The 23,876-nt window shown below is 46.4% G+C and overlaps 1 protein-coding gene across 1 annotated transcript in view; it reads left to right on the top strand.

Annotated features, from left to right (window-relative positions):
* The window catches only part of Wdfy4 (WDFY family member 4), a 237,520-nt gene that overhangs the window by 64,492 nt on the left and 149,152 nt on the right, over window positions 1-23,876 (top strand). Inside the window, exons 14-21 of the mRNA XM_029541917.1 lie at window positions 16,167-16,381; window positions 17,185-17,279; window positions 18,084-18,300; window positions 18,743-18,819; window positions 19,778-19,999; window positions 21,027-21,205; window positions 21,482-21,713; window positions 22,935-23,080. Of these exons, the coding sequence (XP_029397777.1) occupies window positions 16,167-16,381; window positions 17,185-17,279; window positions 18,084-18,300; window positions 18,743-18,819; window positions 19,778-19,999; window positions 21,027-21,205; window positions 21,482-21,713; window positions 22,935-23,080 (1,383 nt within the window). The remainder of the gene's footprint in view (window positions 1-16,166; window positions 16,382-17,184; window positions 17,280-18,083; window positions 18,301-18,742; window positions 18,820-19,777; window positions 20,000-21,026; window positions 21,206-21,481; window positions 21,714-22,934; window positions 23,081-23,876) is intronic.

Below are 23,876 nucleotides of genomic sequence, written 5' to 3'. Positions count from 1 at the left end.
TTCTTCTTCTTCTTCTTCTTCTTCTTCTTCTTCTTCTTCTTCTTCTTCTTCTTCTTCTTCTTCTTCTTCTTCGTCTTCTTTAAAGAAAAGCAGTACATGACAGTATTTCTCATGACACTGTGTGTCAACAGGGATGGGACATGCTCCTCATGATACTGGCAGGGATGCAGCCCCACAGAGACACTTCCACTAACGGATTCAGTACTTCAGGGGGTCAACACATGAGACAAGTGGCCACTGATGAGCTAACTCAGCTTGGTTGTCTACCTGTGTTCTTGTCTCAAGCTGTCAGTGTGGCCTGGGTCTCCGCCTCATGGTCATCTTCATCTGGACTCTACCTGGTCTCTTTGTGGGTTCTTAGGAGGGAACACTACAGCCTAGGGCTCTCAAAGGCACAAAAGCAGAGTTTCTAGAAATTCTTCTGGAAATTCAGGTCTGAAACAAGTCAACATTGTCTCTATAGCATGTCATCGTTCCAAGTGAGTTGGTCACAGGTTCAGCTTAGGCTCAGTGCAGAGGGATACAGACAACCATTATCAATATGAGTACTGTCCTGTGTGCACAGGAAAGAGGTACTCGCTGGGCCTCAGCTTTAAAGACCAGCTTCCTTCAGCATCTGATTGTCAGATTAAAGCATTCTACCCTTATATCAAGTGCCTTGTAGCCAACGAGTCACCTAAAACCTGAGATCTTTGCTTCTGTACCTTCATGCCTAACACATGCCTCCCTTAAACATCCTCAACACGCATTGGATAGCCCCTCTATGCCAGGCGTGCAATAAGTCTTCTTCCAAGAAGTTCTTAAAAGTCCATGAACAGCTGTTCCCTGCTCCATTCTGCAAATGCTCAAGGATCTGGAGAGTTATGTGACATCCTAAGATCAACCTCATTGGTGAGGGAGAAGATCTGAAACTCACCCAGACCCAACCTGATGGCTGGCTTAATGAGTAGGTTGCTGATCTTGCAGCTCCTGTGCAATGCAGGGACTTGCACTGGCAATTTTGTCTGGTGCATTCACCTTACCTTGAGGCTGGCTTCTTCAGCTGTTTCATACACTACTACGAGGCTGGCCATGCCAGTGGGCTGGGTGTCTTGGCAGTCAACCTGATGTCTGTGTTCTGGGGAAACCCACTCCAGTGATGGGCAGTGAAGAGGCAGATCTGATGGGCGAAGGCTGGCCGGCTGCTGCTCACCCCGACAGATGTGACTGAACCCAGCATTTAGAGGTTTTGCTCACTCGGTGATATCAACCCCACAAATTAAGAATGCAGATAAGAAATCCATTTGGCACAATCCTTTTCTTCTATTCAGGTCAATAAGTAATTGAGGAAAAGTCTCCCTTCATCTTCACTGTTTCTCAAGTATACAAATGGACATGGAGATGCATTTTCTCAGATATTTTCTGCAGATGCCAAATCAGCAGCTATTAAAAGATGGAAAATTACAGTAATTAATTTCTGAAAGGGAGGGTGGAGGGAACCTCATGCTAACAGAATAGTAAATCAAAGGAGAAATGAAACCACACACACACACACACACACACACACACACACACACACACACACACACACACAAATCGCTGAAAGCAAACTGATTCTAAGCTGCTGCAGACCTCGCTGCAGGGAGAGAGGAATGGGACATCTCAGTAGATGGCAGTGTTAGGAAGGGATGGAGAGACACTCTTGCTCAGATCCTCAGGGTCTGTAGGTCCATCCTAACGTTCTTTCTGCTCTTCATCTTACTCTGAACCCTCCTGCCTCCGGCTGAGAAACAGATGGCACCAGAGGCTTACTGACCTTACGGGTGTCGCGTTCTGGTCTATTTCTAATCACGGCCAGATTCAATTTGTTCTATGTGCTGCCCTCAAAAATGCCAGCACTGCAGGCTGCTCTTGGAAATGGGTAACCCAGCTCTTTCTCTGCCTCTAGCATTTTCACTCATATTAAAAACCAGGAGGTAAGAATTTAATTGTGCAAAGGAAAAACCAACCAACCAAACAAACAAACAAAACCAAAATTCAACTCAGTTTCTTGACTTGGAAAAACCCAATCCATTGGAAGATGCTCTCCTTTCCCAGAGTTCTCAGTAGCTGCAAGGGTCTGATGCTGCAAGGACACTGCTGTGGGTGGAGTTTGGGCCACCCCAAGTGCCTCTCCATTTCCTCCAGGACTGTAGTGTTGTGTCAGTTGTTGGCAGAGGGATATTTGCTTATGCATGAGAGCTGTAGTTCTGAGGGTAGGAAGTCAGACCCAACGGAACAGAGTTGGCTGTACTAAGCTTGTGTGGGAGCAACCAATAGGGTGGGTTTACTTCCATGAATAACTGGAATCTCCTAGCTTGCACCTCTAGCTTTTCAGAGATGATTGGTACCAGACTTGTGCTCTGGCTTTGGGGATGGGGAGGCAGAAGTCATAGAAGATGGTAAGACAGCACTGAGCTGGCTGTGAGAGGTTCCTCTACAGGCATAGTGAGAAGTACTGATGCTGGCATGAAGACTTAAAGAGGCATGGCCACCCCCTCACAAGAGTAGAGAGGGAGGAAAGGTTCAAATACTGAGAGGTACAAAGGAAGGGGCATATTTAGTTTTGTTCAGCTGGGTTAAATCATGTGAGTGAGCCTGGGAAGGTCAGCCATAAGGCCAAGAGTCTGAATGGCAAGCTGAGAGATTCAAACTGCCTTGGGTTACCAAACCTTGCAATTACTGACATTTCTAGTTTTAATGACCACGTACTCTAAAAGGGGTATGGAGACAGTAGACCATGCTCAGGTGTGCCATCCAATAATCACAGAGCCATGGGGGAAGTTAGGAAACGTCTTTACCTCTCAGTGAACAATATCATTGTTCTTATGACAGTTATGAAGATGAATGAGTGCTAAGGTTGGAGCCATGTGACTTTTATTCAATAGAGGAACCACACCAACTTAGCCCTAAGATATATTTATGTTTATGTTTTAGTGCTGAAAGAATTTAAATGAAATATAATCATGAGGTTTTTAAACACTTCATTCAATGAAGGGATGAACCATAAGATCCTTGCTTTCTAACTTAAGGTGCTCCTAAACGTGAACCCTTATTATGCCTTATTAGGCATAGAAATTAAGCTTTGTTTTCATATTATGAATTTAATACTGACCTAAGAAGTTTTTAATAACTTTAATGAGCTTTGCTATAGACATATTGTTTTTAAGCTCTATCTTCAACAAACCTTCATACAACATACGTTAACCTGTCAGTTTTGCCCTCCCTCGCCTTTCCATTTTTGGAAAGTTATTTATGTGTAGGACAAAATTTTATTTCACAATACAAGGTCCTTCGTTGTGCAAAAGCATTTTTTCTATAATTTTTTTCAGCCTCCTCAACTGATCCTTTAACTTCTGCCATTACTGTTACTTGGTGGTTCTTTTGTATCTTAGTTTTTCTTAAACATTCAGAAAACTTTCTTTTAAATAAAATAATGTCATATTCTAATGAAAACCCAGAAAGCTGTTGCAGGTACACAGGTAAAGAACATTAGTGGTCCTGGAGACATTTGCTTTTTTTTTTTTTTTCCTACCAAAAATAATTGAACTAAGCATTTGGTTAAATATTTAAAAGACTCCCAACATAACGAGTGCCCAGCTATTACTTTTGCTAAAACATGTTGACACTTCTCTTGGGCCTTCAGGGGAATGCCCACCAGAATAGAGCTTGGCATCTCTGTCTTTACTCTGTCTGTCCCTTTAACTTCAAGGCAGACACATGCACAACTCTGCAGAGACATGCCACTTAAGGTGTGACTGCATAAGGTTATTCCATCAAAGCTAAAGACACAAAAATAAGTGATTGTTCCAAAGCTGCAGTCACCCTGGATGCCAGGAACTGCAAAGCGCCCTGGGACAGGCTATCTCCCATGTGAGGCAGTTCCTGTTAAGGATAAGATTGAATCCTAGAGTAGGCCATGTCCCATGTGAGGCAGTTCCTGTTAAGGGTAAGATTGTATCCTAGAGCAGAAGGAACTTCTCTACCCAAGCAGTGAGGACTCCTCTGGTCCACCCTGCAGCACCATAAGGGAGGATGGTCAAGCAGACCTCATCTTTACCAAGGCTACATAATTACCGATATCTCTTTCCTCTTTGCCCAATTCATTTTCCATCTAAATATAAAGGCCAGGTCAGTACCCTGAAGATAGGCAGCTTAACATAGAAGTCCTCTGTCTGTTTTCCTCAAAGTGTCACATGGTCCAAGTCTCCTTTATGTCATTGTGACCAAAGGCGGAGCTTCACCTGTCATCCAAGTTGACACCTTTGCCCTAAACGTCTGGTTATACCATGAGCTACAAGGAATTAGAGCTAATTTAACAACTTCAGTTCATGGGAACACTCATAACTTTTGGTTTTTGTGTAAACAAGATACAGACATTAACACCCCTGAGGACAGGGTTATATATGCAGCCATACATACACTAAACACTGGCCACTGTCCCTGAAGACACTGTAGCTTTCATTTGGATGTACCACTTGCCATTTTTAGTAGACCACGGATCTGATTATTTTCCCCATAGCATTCAGCATCCCTTAATTCTGAATCTTCACTTCCAAAGACATGACTCTCACAAGAACTCAGGGAAAAAAATTGGTATCTCTTAAATGAGAGCAGAGAGGTCTGAGGAGGAAGTTTCCCATGCAGACTCAGGTTAATGTCCCCTGTTCTGTAGCTAGTCTGCAGGGGGTGGGGTGCCCATACGCGGGGAAACTTCCAGCTCAGTCCTAAGACTCAGAAAGCCTGCTGTCAGCTCCACAGGGCAGTCTGAATGAAAGTTTGAGTAGAGTCTAACTTAACTCAGGCACCACAGTCAGCTTCTGCCCAGGCACTGAACAGTCTCAGGCGCTCGTCTGCCTCCTGCTCTATCGTAGGGGACATCACAACAATCTTTCCTTTCCAGACTGAATTTTGTTCTGCTCAGGGATTTCTAAAGAAGTATGTTCAGGGAAGGTGATAAAGATGGAGGATAGGTCAGAGAGGAGAGAGGAACGTAGGTTTGAGAAAAGTGAGTTCAGAATTAATTTACCATTGGTCTTGACAAAGCCTCTAAAATTTTTAGTGGTTTCCTTTGTTGTTGTTGTTAAAACACCTGTCTTTTAAAGATATTTTCTAATTTCTTGAGAGTTAGCAAATCTAGTTTTGCTTCCAGATGTTTTAAAATTACAATTCAATCTGGTTGGGCATTTCTCATCTTTACCTAGTTCAGTGTGGACAAGACAAAGCAAAAACAATTTACAATGGCAAATGTTCCATGTTTTGTCTCAAACATTTGAAAGTTGAACTGCCACATTCACCAAGCAGGGCGCCCACTGCTGTCACAGTGGTCTCTCTCAGAACCTTTCCTCCTTCCTTGAAATCCTGTTTTTCATGTTAGTGTCTTTCCAAATTATGGCCTCTTTGCTTGCTAGTAGGGTGTGTAGAGTGGGGGAGATTTATGCCGTGCTCCTGGGAGGGGCTTCCTTGGGCACTCCTCAAGGTCCGTTCCTTCTACTCTCTGGATTTATTTTAAACATTGATTTGGACATGAAGGGGCCTAAGTCAGTGGGGTAGGATTTGTTGTCTTAGCTGAGGCTGCTGTGTATCCTGATGAGTCCCACACACCTTATTCCACTGGACTGGAGGGAGGAAGCACCTCTGACCTCCAGCATCTTCATAATCAGGCTCTCGGTATTTCTTTCATCTCTCCTCTTTTTTCTTTTTCTTTCTTCTCTCCCTTCCTTCCTTCCTTCCTTCCTTCCTTTTTCTTCCTTTCTTCATCTTTCTTTCTTTCTTTCTTTCTTTCTTTCTTTCTTTCTTTCTTTCTTTCTTTCTTTCTTTCTTCTTTCTATTTTTGTCTTTATGTGTATAGGGATTTTACCCACGTGCCTAGTGCCCATAGAAGCTGTTGGAGCTTTCCGAACTGAAATTAGAGTTGTTAGCTGCAATATGGGTGATAGGAATGGGACCTGGGTCCTCTGTAAGAGTAGCCTGTGCTCCTTCCCTGATATCTCCAACTCCCTGGCACTCCATACTTCTAAACTAAAAGAGGCAAGGTTCCCTTAGGCAGGAGAGAGGATAAAGTTAGATACTGGAGGAATGGAGGAGAAAAGGGAAGACTGCTGACTAACGTTGGGTCTGAGAAATGCTTTCACAAGTAAAAGGATGTTCAGCAAGCACCCTAGAATAAACCACCGGGCCTTCAGTTAAACTGAGAGAGAAGATCAGCTCCCAGGAAGGACTCGATGACATCCACCCATTCAGGCCACATGGATGGTTGAACAAGAGCCTGTGCTGGTGCCTGATCCTGATCCAGATGGCTTCTCCTTTTATCAAAGTGGTTTGTCCTTGGGTCCCCACCCAAAGGTTCTCTTAGTAAGTAAGTAGTAGTTTATTCTGAATTAAATGTGAGTGACTGTGGCCTAGGGACACAGATTGAGTGTTTCTGGAATGACACGTTCCACTATGAGCATGGCCACATGACTGTCACAGCCATAGCACAAAAGCCCTTCTAAGCACAGCAGCTACATGGGTGAGGATGGCAGGTAGCTGAGTTACGGCAAAGGAAGCGAAAGCCTGCTGTGAGTTTTAGATGCTATTTGGTGACCTTAACTTAGGAGTTGATGCAAGCTAGAGTGGTCAGCTGACTTAATACATTTCAAAAGCTTTAATGGATAGATGAAAGGAGTTAGGTCCAACACAGAGAAGAGCAGTGAGTTGACTTTCAAGGGGATTCAAGGTAGCCCAAGCAATTTTGGCTTGGGATCTGTACCATTCCAACTCCCCACTCACGACTATTTTAATCAGACAATGAGCCTTGTACAATATTCAATATAGATATGCCCTACCCCCACCTCAGCTTCAGACAACAGTGGGGAAAGTTAACATTGTTGCTGAGTACAGGGGGAACATTCTCCAAGTGAGGCCTGGGGCACTTCCTCTTGACCAGGTTTTCCTTCTTGCTAGAGGCATAGTCAGGAGACAGCATTGAAATCGGTTACCCAGCCAGATCCAGGCATCTGGGAGACTTCTGTCTATCTCCACCCTGCAGTTTGAGATGTGTCAAGTATGCCCCAGAGACCTGAAGGCTCTGGGCAGGGGGACAGTTGTGGAGCCTTCTGGCACAGCCCAATGGGACAGACAGGCGAGAGATAAGCTGTATATATCTGTGAACCCATTTGTGACTAAGTTTGAAAATGGATGTCATTTTCTGGAATTTGCCTGTATATTTCAAACACTTGAACTAATCACATGCGTTTCAAATAACTAAAATATTGACAGTGCTAATAGCTATGGGTAGCACTAGGTGAGGGTGGGTGACTGAAAAGAGCTATTTTCTCCAACTTGGTAAAGATCCATGTTTGCTACACTGCATTGCAGTGGATATTCTGTTACTTCTGCTTTTACCAGTGATTCATAATTCTCCAGTAAAAATTTCAGGCTCTACTCAGAATCCAGGAGGCCTCTTAAGCAGAAAATCCTGGAGGATGGTATCTTAAGCAGAGAAAATGGACACAATTTTACATAGAGATAAATAGGTTGAAGGGCTCAGTGGGCCTGGCATGATGGGGCAGACATTTTAGTCAGCCCAAATGACAGATAAATTTTTTTTAACCTCACATTCAGCTATTCAGATTATGTCTAGGGTACAAAACTTGCAGACTCGATCTCTTGGGACCAGGGATCATGGGAATGGGTTAATAAAGGCAGGTAATAGGGAGTGGTAAGGCCTATGGCCACAGGAGAGACATTTACTGGTGTTAAGCTGTTCACATTTAACTAATGGTAACAATAGAATAAGAGCAAACTGTACCTAGCAAACCAAACCCTTTCGTGGCCACCCGTCTATGGTTCTTCGGAGACACCAAGTTCTCCTCTATACAGTGAGCACAGCAGCCGCCACGGTGAACCATGGGCATCAGAGGACAGCCTGAAATGGCACTTGTTCTGACACTCATTGTGATGATCTGAGGAGATTGATGGAAGTGTTTCAGGCCTCAGGGTAATGGCTCCCATTCAGGAAAGCAGCGGAGAGGGGATCTAGGAGGCTTTAGCGCTGTGTCCTTTCATGTGCACACTAGGTATGCGCCTCATCTTGAACTTCTGGCTCGCATAGTTGGGTTTGGGGAGCTGAGGTCATGGCATCGACAATCCTGCAAATGTTCATTGGAAGGTGATGCAGTTCAGTCAAACATCAGCCAACGTACGGCTGGAGTAAGAGATGGGAGGAGGAGACGGGGAGGGTCCGACCAGCCAGAGCAATGCATCAGTATTTACCAGGACAGAAGTCAGTGGGATTACCAGGTCCATGCCTGGGTCTTTTAAAGGCATATCCGTGCGGGGAGGGAAAGGACAGGAGTGGAGAGTCTCAGTGATTACAGGGCACATTTCGTAATCGCAATAGGGATCCAGATGGCACATGGGTATTCCATTGTGGGATGCAGTGAATCCCCCACAGGCAGATGGCCAGGCTCTGAGCTTTACTCAAAGGACTCACTGGAGTCCCAGCATGAAGCATGACTACAGAGGGAGAGCCAGGGGACTTGCAAGTCCCCTACTCCCAAGCCTGGGTCCTGTGACATCCTCTAGGGTACTAACTGGATGTGTGACACCCTCTAGACTATGGCTAGGGGACTTAGTGATTTCTGATGCAACTGTTAGTTTTCCATTCTGCCTGTGATCATGTCTGATAGCCTGAGAGGGAGAAGGAGGCAGAAATGGCTGACTGGGTGATCAGACCTCAGGCAGCAGTGAGTGTGAAGGGAACAGATTCTTGGGAGACAGGCTTCAATGAGACAACTCTAATTGGGGGGGGGGGACAAAACTTTTTAAACCTTTGAGAGTTATGGAGATGGGTGTATACCATTGGTTTCAGCCAGGGTGCTGGTGGTACCTCATTTGCATAAGGAAGAATTACAGGTTCTTGTTGGAGATTACCTTATAAGGAGAGGTCAAGTTTAACCTGTGACTCTGTGACCTCCTCTGGTTTGGACAAAGGTGGGGGGTGCAGTACATGCAGGACTGGGGCAGGGAAGGGAGTGGTCACAGCCCTACTGCTCTTTAGATAAGATTTCCAGGGTTAGACATAACTCAACCTCACTCCTGCTTCCAGACCAGCTCCCCTCAGCTCCATGGCTCCCCCAGACCCAAAACTGAGCCAGAAGACAGTGAGTGTCTAAGCATTTACCAAGAATGAGGTCAATGCTGGACTTTCAGACTTCCTAGCTCTTCAGGACGGGCAATCTGAGGCATTCAGTGCTCTGTGCTACATTCAGACTCTGCCACAGTTGCTGAGCTGGGATAGGATCTGTCAGAAAGAAGAAGCTAAGCACCTTTGCATGGTGTCCAGAGACCTTCACGTTGTCACAGGTATGCCCTGTGACCTTTCGATCCCCCTCCAGGCTCTGCTCATTCTTACCTTCAGCCTTTGCACATGCTAATCCTAAATTAACCAAACATACTCTGTCCAGTTAGCTCTCTCTTCAGTATTCTTCAGCAGGTAACTGGTGGACCAATTGCTCCCCATTCTTTGTCAGCTCTTTGATTGGGATGTACCTCCTATCTAGAATATTCTGTGATTGCACTTATTAGGCAGATACTGTGTATGAGGTACATAGACACTAAGGAGAAAGGATTATAGTCAGTTAGAGTTGTAGTCTCAGGCTTACAGTTTTGTGGATCTAAAGGATGAAGCGGTGGAGGAGAGAGGAAAGAAGGAGAGATAGCGAGAGGGAAGGATGTGAGAGGGAGGGAGAGCAATGGGGGAGGGAGAGCAGAATTGAGAGAGGAGGAGGAAAGAAAAGGGAGGAAAGGGAGGAGAGAAGAGAGGGAGAGGAGAGGAGAGGGAGGGGAGGGGAAGGAAGAGGGGAAGAGAAAAGGGAGGAGGGGGAGGAGAGAGAGGAGGGGGAGAGAGAATCGAGGAGGGGAGTAGGAGATAAACTGGTCACAGTGTGACATTGAGAACTGGAATTATGGATGCAGGGCTGGTTTGGGAGTGAAAAAAAATGTCTTGGATGAGACCACATGTAGATGCCTCTTGATGATAAGTAGATCATTAAAAGGACAGGGCTGGAGCAGATTTGCTTTTCTTTAGGTATTAGTCAAAAGGGGGCATGGCGTTTTCAGTAGAGGGAGTTAGGCTATCCCCACACCAGAGTCAGGTGGATGGAAGAGAAGAAGGAAGCAAGTGGGTGTGCTAGTAATGTCTTCTCTTCTGTACCTGACGAGAAGACAATTTAAGGGAGGAGGGGCTCACTTCGGCTTAGAGTTTAAGATGGCCTACAGTCCATCTTGACAGGGAAGGTGTGCTGATGGGTGTGTGAGACAGCCTGCCATATTTCATTCAAGATCAGGAAGCAGAGAGATGTCAGGAAGTGACACTAGACTATAAAACCTTCAACCTCAACTTAATGACCCACTTTTTGCAGTGAATATTAATCTCACAGGAGTGTCCATCTGAGGCTCATAGGCTGCGTATGGATAGGCGCTACCAAAGATAGTTAGACTGTGGCTCATCACTTAATTCAAACGAAGGACTATATTGTTTTTTGGGGAGGGGGTAACTTAATTGTGTGGTTTGCAGACATGAATTCCGGACATTGTAACTTTGTTTTGCAACATCATAGGTGGATATGGCTGAAGGGTCTAGTGGTTTCACAGGCCCACTGTGGGTGGTTCCATTCCCTGGGCAGGAGGTCATGGATTGAATAACAGCAGAGAAAATGAGCCAATCACTGGCATACATGTATTAACTCATTCCTCTATGTATTTGACTATGGGTATGATCAGACCACTTTCTTCAAGTTGCTACTGCCTTGACTTCACTGAAAAGGTGGACAGTAACCTGAAATTATGAGCCAAAAATCTTAAGAAAACAAAAATCAAGTTTTTCCTCTCAAGAAGCTTATGTCAGGTGATTTTAACATAGCATCATAAGAAGAGTAAGATACACTTAACCCAAGACCACAAACTCCCAAGCCTAGGATGCTGTTGGCACAAATGAATGTGCAATGCTGGTGGGACTGTGGCAAGATGGCAAATCTGTGCCATGGAAAGAAAGAATCAATTCTAAGTAAGCAGATGGGGGCACTGGGGAGGGGAGAGGTGAGCAGCCTATGAAGCCCTGCTCTCCCCAGAGTGTGTGCAGCCCTTCCATCCTTCTTACAATCTTTGGTAGCAAGAAGAGCAAATACCATAGAAAATTTGCTACTTCCTTCCCAAAATGAGAGAAGGTTTCAACCAAACAACGAATCTAAATATGGATGAGTGAAAGAGCCACTGGTTCTGTGTAAGTTCTGGAAGAAGCTGACTCTGGGTGTAGTGATCTTATGTCTGTGTGATGGTAGCATTGTGGTCTTATGTGTCAACCCATTGGCTCCCTGAACAGGCTTAGCTCTATGAGCCCATTTTCTGTTACTATAAGGAAGTAAATGAAATTACTGACTTTGTTAATAAGAGGAGATGTAAAAGTTTCTGGTTGTGGTACTGGATTTAGCTCTGCTCTGATGAGGTCCTCTTGATAGATGACATTGTGGTGGAGGGAAACATGAGAGAAAGTGAGCCAATGGCTTGAAATTCGGATCCCACAGGAACTAGGCTAATTCTGACTGGAGACCTAATCTCCAATGACACATCAAGTTCCCACTAGTGTACTTCTCTTAAAGATCCTATCTCATCTCACACCTCCATCACAGGAACCAAGCTTCCAGCCCATAACTCCACAGGGGACAAGCCACATCTAAATGATGTCACCATCCCACTGAGACCCAGTTCTTTCTAGACTTTAGGAACTTATTGATATGGAACAGGAAGAATGTTGAGCAGAAAGCGGGGGGGGGGGATGGAGAAGAAGGAGGAGAAGGAGGAGGAGGAGGAAGAGGAAGAAGAAGAAGAGGATGAGGAGGAAGAAAAAAAAGAAAAAGAGTGACAGCAGCAGCAGCAACAGCAACAGCAACAGCAGCAACAACCCAGGATGGAGTTAAGTCTTAACTATTAGGTAGAGAAAGTAGAAACTGCCTTAGGGCCACCTTACAATTGCTTTGTGAATTAGCTTTGAGAGTCCAACCCACTGGCCAGCCTGGTGACCCCTGATCTTACCTCAGAGTCCTAATTGAAGCACCTTCCCCTTTCCTGCATTGGAAGTAGTGTGCGTTAGGGAAATCAATCCATTTGCAGAGGGAGAAACCAGACTGGCTTCCTGCTACTGCTCATATTTTCACTAAAACTCCATTTTACTGGAACCAGCATTGAAAAAAAAAACCCTGCACATTTTATTCAAAACAAGACAATATTGGTATTGATGGAACTGCAGCGATCACGAGGACAATCAATTGTGACTCCTCCATTATGGGGTATCGAGCAGTTTTGGAGTGAACTTGTGGCAACATTAGACAGGATCGGCATTTCCCCTTTGAAAACTTTTTCTTTTTTCCTCTTTGCATATTTAGATTGTAATTATATGTCTCTGGTTGTTGGAAGAGAGCAAAAACACACAAGAACAAAGCCCCTAAAGCAATAAGTAAATACTTACTGGTAACAAAAATTGAACATTGGAGGCATTTCTTTTTAATTCTTATTAATAATACATTCTGATATTATTTTTGCATCTTGCTTCATACAGCCTGTCTCCCCAACTCTCACCCCAAATTAAAAGAGCACAGTTATCAAATGACAGCTTGAGTTCTGATAGAATGGTGGCGGCAAGGGGATGCGTGCTGTTCATTCTCTGCCGTCTGAGTGGGAAGGAAGGAGGAGATACAGGAAAAGACATCAGAAGAAAGATACAGGGAAACACATCAGGGAAGCTGATACATTTCCACACAGAGCAGGTACCAGCAAGGGCTCTGGAGGTATTTGATACTTAGTATCTCCAACATTGCTGCTTTTAGAGTCTGGCCCCTGTTGGGCTAAGCGTGAGTGTCAGGAAGCTCAGACCACCTGGCAAAGATCACAACGTTCAGAATTGGCTTGAATGTGTCCCTCAAGGGCTCCTGTGGTGGAAGCTCTATTCCTACTGGGATGATATTGAGGTGGTGCAGCCTTTAAGAAGCAGAGCCTAGAGCAACACCACTGGGGCACTGCCGGACACTGCCTGTCTGGTTCTTGTATCATCTCTGGCTCTCACCTTGTGATCTCCCACCCTGGCTTCAGTACTTGCCATACTGTCTGAATGTGACAGTCTAGTAGATATGCCATAATTGGAACCAAGCAAATGCACATGTCTTGCCTTTGACTCTCCAGACATACCCTAATCGAGATATATATATATATCCAGTCATTTCACTACAATGACAGAAAACAGGCTGATGCTATCCCCTTCTAACCTTATATCGACAAAGCAGTGACATTTTTGAATGGCAAAATCCTGCTCAGCAGGAAGGTCATTAAAACCATTCTAACATACTTGTATGCCTCCCAGATTTTAAGTCAGAAGGGAACTTAGTCATGGAACTTTAAAAGGCTGGAGGAATCTTCAGGGCAAGACAGCTGGCCATACAAGTCTAAGGACTTAGGCCCAATTCCCTGAGCATGAGCATCAGTAATCCCAGCGTTCTTCCTCCTAGGAGGTGGAAAGCAGAAACCAACAACCCAGGAAGACTGTGTGCCAGGCACAGTGGGGGAAAACAAACAAACAAACAAACAAACAAAATAAAACCAGCAGCAAAGAGCTCCTGTCTTGAGAGAAGCTGAAGAAAGATACTGAAGTTCTCCTCTGACCTCTGCATGTGCACTGTGGCACACCAATGTGCTCACTCTCTCTCTCTCCCTCTCCCTCCCTCCGTCCCTCCGTCCCCCCCCCCCCCCACACACACACAGGAGACAGGGAAAAAAGGAAGGGAAATTACTGAATGTCTTAAGTTTGAGACAGGAGTTAGAGGGGCTAGGTAGGTAAGTCTTGAGGTTGACTGTAGGGAATACCTTTTTAAAGATTTAGTAACTAGTGACAAATAATATAAATATATATCTTTCCTCACTGAAACCCATGTGTCACAAAATCGCCAGCCAGTGGAAGGTCAGTCTTAGTCGTTTTTGTCCCTTAGTGACAGGAAAATAAACTTGACTGTGTTTGGCACTCAGATGGCTGCACCTGGAAGATGAGGTGGCGAAGCCATTTGGAGCCTGAAATTCAGGGCCACCATCACCGCCCTGCCACGTGGCTCTGAGCAATCACTTTCTCTGGGCTCAGTTTCCTCACGTGTAGAGTAGAGATGGCTACGGCATCATGATCTCACAGTGCATCCATGTTGAATACACATCGTAAATACCCAGGAGTTTCTGATGCCACAGGTAAAATATGGGCCTTAAAGTAAATATCAGGAGCCGGACATGGTGGTGCACGCCTTTAATCCCAGCACTCGGAAGGCAGAGGCAGGCGGATTTCTGAGTTCGAGGCCAGCCTGGTCTATAAAGTGAGTTCCGGTACAGCCAGGGCTACACAGAGAAACCCTGTCTCGAAAAACCAAAAAAAAAAAAAAAAAAAAAAAAAGTAAATATCAGGCCTAGCCCCCTTTCTACCTTTAAGAGTCCATGAAGTGTGCTCAGGGCTTTGGTAAACATCGCCTCTCCCAGACACCGAATCATGTTATTTCATATCCCGCACTGTGCACAGTTAGCATCCCGGGCTTCTCATTCGGATTATCTTTAGTCCATGGATCTCTTAAAAACAAGCAATGTCTGCCTTATCCATGCAAGGCCTCTTACTCTTGAGGAATGAGTAAGAAAGGAGCAGGAAGGTTTCAAGGAAACCTCCGTAGAGGGTGATAGTGGCAAATGTCTGTGACTTGGTGAGACAAGATGCCAGTCTTCATGAGAGAGACATCACGGTCGGCCTCTGTAGCATCATATCCCGTGGGTTGGAAACAGTAGAAAATGTGTGGCCCTTGCTTCTTGTCATTATTCCCAATAGAGCAGGACCTTGATAGCACAGCGTTAGCATTGTACTGAGTGCCCTAAGTAGCCTAACAATGACTTAAAGGGTGCAGGACGACATTAGGGACTAAGTGGAAACACCATGACATTTTTTGTAAAGGACTATGTGTGGAAAATGTTTATGTAAAGGAAAACAGGGGATGGCAGTGGTGCGGGGAAAGGGCTAAGTCCTTGCTGGTGTCTAGCTTCAGAGCCTAGAGGATGCTGTCCACATAAGATATGTTGTGGTGTGTTTGTGTACAATTGCGGATGTGCATGTGTGTATATGCATGCCTGTGTACATTTAGGGGTGTGTGTGTGTGTGGCACAGTGAGCTTAGGACTAAGAGAAGGCCAGAGGAGATGCCAGGGTTGGGGATGGTGTGTGGAGGCAGGTGCCTAAGTGTGGACCTGATGACTAGCTGGCCTGTCAGCCTTCAGGATGGCTTGAAAGAAGGCAGTGACAGTTTCTGCCAGAGCTAGTAGTGTTGTCCCTGTTGCTGCCACTGCCTCTTGGTCTCTGTCACCATCTTTGTCTCTCTGTGTTTCTATCTCTGTCTCTCTGTTTCTCCATCTCCTTCTCTCGGTCTCGGTCTTTGTCTCTGTCACTGTTTCTCTGTTTCCCCATCTTTCTCTTTGTCTCTGTCTCTCTGTGTTATGTGTGTGTGTGTGTGTGTGTGTGTGTGTGTGTGTTGTGTCTGTTGTGTGTGCAGTGTGTGCTGACTCTTTCTGGCTCATTCATCTAGGCGGATTCTACCTTTTGTAGACACAGGGCTTCAAACTAAGATGTAGAAATCCAATGAGTCAATCCAGTGAGCTTGGGAATGTCAATTGCCTCTCTCCAGAACCAGTGGCTTCCTGATAGAAGGCCATAAATCTGTATGACTAGATTTTCCCACCCTTCCTAGAAGCTGTGAGTCTTGATCTTGATATGAAATTTTTAGATTTTTCAGTATTAGCAACCAACTCAGAAAGTGTCCCCAGTTTAAATGGTTCCAACATCACATTTCTGAGGATGACCCTGACTCCCACCTGCTGCTGTGCAGCCTGTATTCTGAGTTGGTGGCTGCCCCCTCACCCCCCAGTAACTGGTCTTGCCTGGCCTGTCATCACAGGTGATCATCACAGGTGAGGCTAGCATTCAGAAGAACAGCTGAGACAGGTGCTGCACAAGTGGCTGTGGTGGGCACGGGTGGCCTCGCAAAGCCACCCAGAGGATGTTCTGCTCGCCCAGGCTTACAGCTCACTTTGGTTGTCTCTCAGCTTTCTGAGGAGATCCAGTGCTCTATGGCCCGTCACCTCTTGTCCCTGGTGAAATCGGAGAAGAACCGCCAGATCATGTGCGAGGCGGGGATGCTCCGGACGCTCATGACCTTTTGCCCCAGGACCCTCAGCACAGGTGGCAGTGTCCTGCACTCGATTCTCATCAGGATCTTTGAAAAGCTTGGATCCCAAGCCATTGAGCCAGACGTGCTAAGGTACTGCATGCACTAAGCATTAAACACCACAGAGCCCATGGCAGGACAAAAGGTGTACCGAGGACAACCGAGTCTACAGGGGCAGGCACTCCACCCCTCCCCCTCCATTCCAGCACCAGATGCCTATGTACATAGAATATACATAGCCTCGTCTGGGATGCTCTGGGGAATGGAGATCTCAAGGATATGATGCTAGAGCTTAGCCCTGAGCTGAGCCCCTGATCCAGAGGCTAGACTACAAAGGGCTGGGCTTGTAGAGACAGTGGCTAAAGGAGCCTGGAGGGAAGCAGAGGCAGGAGTCCACTAAATCCTGCACACAGGAAGAATAGAAAGGACGCAGGAGAAGGGACAAGAATGCAGAGAGACATGCACCGTGCAAGAGCAAGAAAGGTTGAGTCTGTCAAAACCCTTACTGCCCTAGAGCAAGGCTGAGAGGATGGCTCATGTTCACACACACTCACCAGCCTGCTATTTAGGAGGAAGCAGAGGATAGCCCCTCCAGCCAGCAGATCTGGGACCCAGGGGCTGGAGCCACCCCTCTTAGTCACTCTCAGCCCTGCCAGATCAGGCCACCAAGCTATGCATACAGGAAATCTCTTTAGAAAGCTGTAAACAGTGTGTAGCGTGAAGGTCCCAGCTTCATTAACTCTGAGCTGGAGAAAAAGGCAGGGGCACAGTTTCTACATGACTTTTGGAAAGTATGCAAGCGGAGCCATGAACCCTGGATGTCTAGGGAAGTGGTCTGGAAGAGCTTGCCTGCAGCATATCTTTACTTGCCTTTCTTGATGTTATGGTGTTTATAGACAGTTCCTAGGTCTTGGAATTCGCCCACCTCGGTCAGCTGCTGTAAAAAGCTTCCATTTATCTCCTGGGCATGAAGACAATCCTGGGTGCTCAGGTAAGGAGAAAGAACAGGACAGGTTTGGGGGCTGAAGAGTTAATTTTTTTGTTGTTGTTGTTGTTCCTGATGGGTGATTGTTCATAAGACAGAAAAATGAGCAGATTTCAAAGGTGGGTTTTCCTGCTGCTCAGTCATGGAGATGCAGTATGCATAGGGGTGGGCACCCTAGAGCCTAAGTGAGCACTGCCTGACCCTTTATATCCAAGATCACAAAGCAATGGTTCTGTTTCCGTTACAACCCAGGGTTACCAGGTGCTGTACTGGGCAGAGCTGGGCCGCAAATGTATCTAAAAGGTGGGACCAGAGCCTCCTTCTTCTTGTAAAGTCCACAGCTTAGGAGCAAAGTGAGCCACTGAGAGAGAGAAAGCATTGGATAATGCCCAGAGTTGAAAATGACAGTGTAGACACCCTGAATGCAAAGGATAGTATAGACGCCATGAATGCAAGACCAAACTGAGCACCAAGTTAAGCAAAGGCCAGCTGAAAGGCAAGGGTGGGGAGTTGAGCTTGGAGCTGTCAGCCAGAGGCAGGCTGACATGGAGGACACCCGCTCAAGTCAATGTGGAGCTTGCGGCAGCAAACCCAATAGCAGCTTTAGGTGCTGTGTCACTTAGACCAGGTTATTGCTACCATTCCATGGTATTTAAACCAGCAGAGTCCAGGCTGGTTCAGGGTCCATTTGTGTCCAGTGGCTGTTGCAGGATGCCCCATCAGGCTGTGACAGATACACCTGAGATACTGCAATAATGGGAGAGAACTGCATCAGACGAGGACACATCTTTTTCTTGTGTTCTGCCTCAGGGTCATGTGCGGCTACAGCTGAGAAACCTACAGATGCCAGCCCACGTCCTGGAGGGTCTCAGGCCATCAGGCCCTCATGGGCCTCCCAAGATTCGGCCACAGCCCTCCAGACAACACTGAGCCTCATCTCCATGACCTCCCCTCGAAATCTGCAGCCTCAGAGGGCGGCCCTGACACCATCATTTGTGGAATTTGACATGTCTGCAGAAGGTTATGGGTATGGAGAACTCTTGTATATTTGGAAAATCATTTACTAATGTCTTATTACCTCTAATGATCTATAACATTGGCTACAAAATTGTGGCTTCCACTGGCCTTTGGTGCTTAAGTAGAGAGGTGTTTAAGTAGTAGATGTCTCTCTATCTAATGGAGAAGAGCAGAGTGTCTAGACACTTTGAATGTATAGATGGAGGACTGGAGATGCCTCCTTCCTTATTGTATCTGCTCTAGAATGTTCTCCATCTTGTCTGGTCTCCAATGAGGATTCATTCTCTTGGAGTATCACACCAGCACCAACTGCTTTCTGTTTTTGGAACCTCGTGGCCTAAGATGGCATATTGCTTCTGAAGTAGGATGGAGGATGACAGTGTTACAGCCGGGCGGTTGATGCAAGGGATTGGCATGCAGCCCACTGACCTGCAATGCTTTACTATTTCCAGCTGTCTGTTTACTCCGACCCTGTCTACGGTCATGGGGACCAGCACAGAGCACTCCATCTCTGGAGGGACTGGATCAGGTAAGTATTTCTGCAGACGAGGATCCTTCAGCCCTCTCCATTGCTCATACTCCGTTAGGGCAGGTGTTCTACTTATCTTTGCATGGGCTCAAAGCCAGGGGCTCGGGTAGCATTGACAGCTACAACATGCTGTATCTGAGTTTGAGCCGTTCGTTGTACGGGAGCCTGAGATAGGCTGAACTGGAGCATCAGATGCTGTCAGCTTTTTCTAGAGAGGAGTGTAAGCTCCTCCATCAGGAGGAGGCGAATCCATGGTACATGGCTTCTGGACATTGGCTTGGAGCCTGGGCAGGCTTTTCAAAGCATGTTACTAAGCTTAAACACATTAGGCAGGGCAGTGTAAGTTCCCAGAGGTACTTGAGCCCAGCATCTCCCTATTATCAAAGCCAGGTCCCAGCTTTCAGTGAGAACAAGGTTGGTCTACCAGTTCAGGACAAACTTCCTTTCTTTGGGTGGTACCAAGTATGCTAACACGGCTGCTGATACTGGGCTAGTGGGAACAGTGGCCCCATCGGGACTACAGAGCCTGCCTGACATGAGAAGACGTGGGGTTTCCTTGGACTAGGTTATTTCTTTACCTTGGATTCAGTTGAGCTGGTGTTCTCACCTCCATTGAGCCCAAAGCCTGACTTTCTATCCGCTGCGGAAGCTCAGCTGTTGTGAAGCCTCAGGGACAGCAATATCTCTTCCCTTGGGAAGGCTACGGGGACTGGAGAGGTTTAAAGCAACGGGGCTCAAGGTCTGTACAGATACCACAGACTTCCTGTGAGCCTTCTTATCCTGTATGAATTGTGAGGTGTGTCCTGGCGCTTGGTGGAGTTGGCCTGAGTGTGGAGTGTGGAGCAGGCCAGATGCAGTGCTGTAGGCAGCCAGTGAGGTGGAGTCAGAGCGGCCTGGGGTCTCAACACATTTCCTTGGCAGGACAGAGTGTCAAGCTATGCTTCTGTTCTGCCCGCAGGAACTCCCAGGCCGTTCCCTCCGCCTGGAGGTCTCACCTTCTCCTGTTGGTTTCTGATCAGCCGGCAGGCCAATGTCATGGAGGGCCACCCGCTGCGCTTCCTAACCCTGGTGCGCCACCTGGCCAGGACAGAGCAGCCCTTTGTCTGCTTCTCCATCAGCCTCTGCATGGATGACCTCTCCTTGGTTGTGTCCACAGAAGAGAAAGAGTTCCAGCCCCTGGGTAAGGCCTTGGGGAATGATCCGAAGCTTGCATGAGCCATTCCTGGGGAATGGGGCTGAGCCAGATGTTGATATGGATGGATCTGGAAGCCTGGTCCTGTAGCTCTTCGACTTTTGAAATTGCACCCTTGGCTTTCATACCTGGTAAAATGTCTACGAGATATTTGCAGTGTGCCACTGTGATCTGGGCCCTGCCTGGCGCTAAAATGCATGCTCGCGGGCTTTCCAGAATACTAGTTCTGCCTGGACAGGAGGAACACTGCTGGGACTTAGGGTTCGCCTGACAGGAACACAAGCTACATTGTCAGAGCAAGGCCTAGGAAGGGTAGGCTCAACTTAGTCGGAACTGAAGTGGCCCTAGACCTGTCCACGAATAACCCAAATCCACAGGGTTCACGGGCATTCTGTACGGCAGGTTGCTAACTCTGAGTGCCCCAGGAGCCTGATGCTGGCTATGTCCTTAAGACTTCAGCATATTCTCAAGCTCACTTGCCTCATGACTAAGCCTAGATCTCAGCCATCACTGCTAGGCCAAGGCTAAGAGTCACTGCCTCGCAGCTAAGCATATGGAAGGCCCTGAGAATGGCCACATTCTTGGCACACAGCCAGACTGCTTGAGTCCTCCTTCTCAGGTCACCTGACACAAACTGTCACCCTGGTACTCAGTGGATAGTGCTTGGCTGAAGCCTGCTGGAGCTGACCTTGGGTCGTTGGATTAAGGTCTCTGCCTTGGGGTAATAAGTGGGAGCAATGGCAGGACCTTATCTTGCAGGACAGTGGGCTTGTTAAATGAGGTAATGCTTGCTTGTAGCTGTGCTTAACTAGTATCTGGTTCGAAGTCCAAGCTCAGCAAGTGATGGGGACAGTTATTTATTTATTTATTTTTAAATGAAAGTAAGTGTCTGGTCTATAGCTCCACAGGATGTAAGATCCACATGGGCCGACCAGGAATCTCTCCGTCTCTAGTGCCCTTGGGTCTCTGTTGCACGGCGCATCATGTGACATCCAGTGTTTGTTCTCTTTTGTAGATGCCATGGAGCCTGAGGAGGAGGCAGAACCCTCTGCAGGCCGCCAGCTCCAGGTCAGGTGCAGCCAGCTGCTGACTTGCGGTCAGTGGTATCACCTGGCTGTGGTGGTCAGCAAAGAAATGAAGAGGAACTGCAGTGTTACCATGTACCTGGATGGGCAAGCCATTGGCTCAGCCAAGGTCAATGTCAGAGCTGAGATGCTGCCTTGATACAATTTGCTAATTAATCGTTTGCCCATTTTTCTTGTGTGTGTGTGTATGTGTGCGTGTGTGTGTGTGTGTGTGTGTGTGTGTGTGTGCATGCTTGTGTATGTTTATGTGTGTGTATCTTTACAACGTTTTAGGTAAAACTGATTTTAGTGAGAATGATGTGGCTCATGACATTGTATCACTATATACTACTTCCATCAGTTCTGGGGTTAAGTGCCTCTCCCTCCCTCTGTCCTGTTTGAACAGATGTTGTATATTCAGCCCTTACCGGGGTCTTTTTTTTCAATGGACCCATCAGCATTTGTGGATGTTTATGGCTATATTGGGACCCCCAGAGTTTGGAAACAGAAGTCATCCCTTATCTGGCGTCTCGGGCCTGCATACCTCTTTGAAGAAGACATATCAGCAGATACTCTAGCGCTTATCATCAGACTCGGCCCGAGGTACTGTGGTAACTTTCAAGCTGTGCACCTTCAAGGTATGGCGTGCTTTGATTTATAATGATTCTGCCAGTATTAGTTTTTAAGTGGGCACCCAGTTATTTATAGCATATTTATAAGGAATAAACTCAGCACAGGTCAATCATGAGGGAAGGCCTTTGTAATTGGATCATTATATATTTACAACCCAAGAGAAACTGTCATAGAAGAGGAAATGACAATATCCTTTAGATTTCGACTCCACAGCACCTAATGGAGGAGGGTCGGTGAGCAATACCATCAGCAAAGGAAGGGAGGGGATTGAGATAAATAAGTTACATTCCTTTTAATGAAGACGCTTTTTAACTAAAGTATACCGTTGCCTTCAATTATTAAACAGGCAGACAGCAGCCCCATTTTCTTTATTGATTGTTGGCTGTTCAAGCAAGGAGCTTGCTCTCTGAGCTCTGCCAGGTCTAGGGGGGTCAGTTCCCATCTGGAAAGAAAGACAAATGCATCGGAGTGAAGGCCTTATGTGTGGCCAAGGGCGATTGAGTGCTGCTGAGTGCTTGAGTTTCCAGGACCAGGTCTTATGTGAACTTCATTTCCTGTGGCAAATGGCATTGACCAGAGCAGCTGGGTCAGGTCTGGAGTCCGGTGCACTGACTCTGTAGTTGCACAATGTTTGTTTAGTAGAGCTTTGCTGCCAGTCCTCTGGGGACCAGAGTGCTAATGCTAAGTGGGATGTTCACAGTAGAGGTGCAGCTCAAAGTAACTCTGAAGCTCATAGGTCTGTCAGCCCCCACTCACTCCCTCCTTAAGAAAATGTTTCTTAGCAACTTAGAAGTGAACTGATAGATTTAATAGAGGTTTCTACTCTGGTAGGTCCACCCCTGAAACTCCTGTCTTTCCTAGAAGAGTCGATCTTGAGAGATTGCTTTAAGTGTATTTGTTGTTGTTTTGGCTTGTTTTCGTCTTTTTAGAATCTCACTGTATAGACTAGGCTGGTCTCAAACTCCCAGATACCCGTTTGCCTCTGCCTCCCAAGCACTGGAATTAAAGGTGTGCACTATCACACCTGGTCCTGCCCTCATTTTTATATTAAGTATCAGAGAAGCACCCGTGGGGGTAAAATGTATCACATACAAATATGCAAAATGTAGCAACAGGAAGACATCCTCCGGGGATCATGCTGCTGTGTGGCAGCAGGTATTTCATGGTTGTAGGGTCAATTTCTTTGTCTAGAGAGGTTAGAACTGACTTAAAATATGCTGTTGTAGGAGAAGACTCAGATGGCGAAGCCACGCCCCTCATTGCGGAGGAAAGGGTTTCCTTTGGTCTTTACGTACCCAGCTCTTCTATCACGAGTATAATGAACATCAGAAACACCTACAATGAGGTGGACAGCCGCCTGATCGCCAAGGAGGTACAGCTTCCTCCACCAATGCCCCATTCTTCCCCAAGGCAAACATCACCGTGTGCTTTTCTTTAGCTTTCAGGGTTCCAGGAACAATCCTGTGCTTGCTCATTTGTGGATGGATAGATACATTCACACAACACTTCTTCCTTCATTTGCTTGGACACAGCCTGCTCCCCCACCAGGACTAAAGCTTTTTTTTTTTTTCTTTTAAAGTTGCTTAGAGAGGAATATGTGACCTCTTCCTGGTGAAGAACTCCGAATACTTTTCAATATCATTTTGATTTTGGAAACTCTAGTACTGACCTTTGCTTTGGACTCCACTGTTCTACCAACTCTGAAAAGTGGCTGAGTGGTTGTAACTTTGTTTTTAAAGTGACCTTACAGAATAACAAGCAAATGCTTGTGCAAAGAGATTCACCATTCCCTAATTCCTGCATAAATATCTCTTTTGAGTTGAGTGCAGAACTCTTCACTTTCATAAACAGAGGCCCAGGGTCAGGATTGAGGCCCTGACATGCACCAGCGTTGCCTTCTTAACATATCCTGATAAAGGAAGGCAGACTTCCTTTCCTCCTGGGTCTCTGGAATAAGTAGTGGAAGCTGGGTCTTGCGGAGCCTGGACAGAGGAGGTCTTGGCACTAGTGTTTCACAGCTGCTGTCTCTGGGTTCCTCCTACCCCATGGCCTCCCCTTGGGGAGCAGGAGTGGAATGCAGATTGTGTGTTTACAGCTGACTCCCTGGCAACTGGGCCACAGTAGGAAGTGTAACAGTGATCCTGCACATTAGCTTCTGCCCCCAATGC

The sequence above is a fragment of the Mus pahari genome, chromosome 8 (assembly GCF_900095145.1).
Source record: "Mus pahari chromosome 8, PAHARI_EIJ_v1.1, whole genome shotgun sequence".
In the NCBI taxonomy this organism is placed as follows: Eukaryota; Metazoa; Chordata; class Mammalia; order Rodentia; family Muridae; genus Mus; species Mus pahari.
This window is presented reverse-complemented; position numbering and strand designations above follow the sequence as displayed.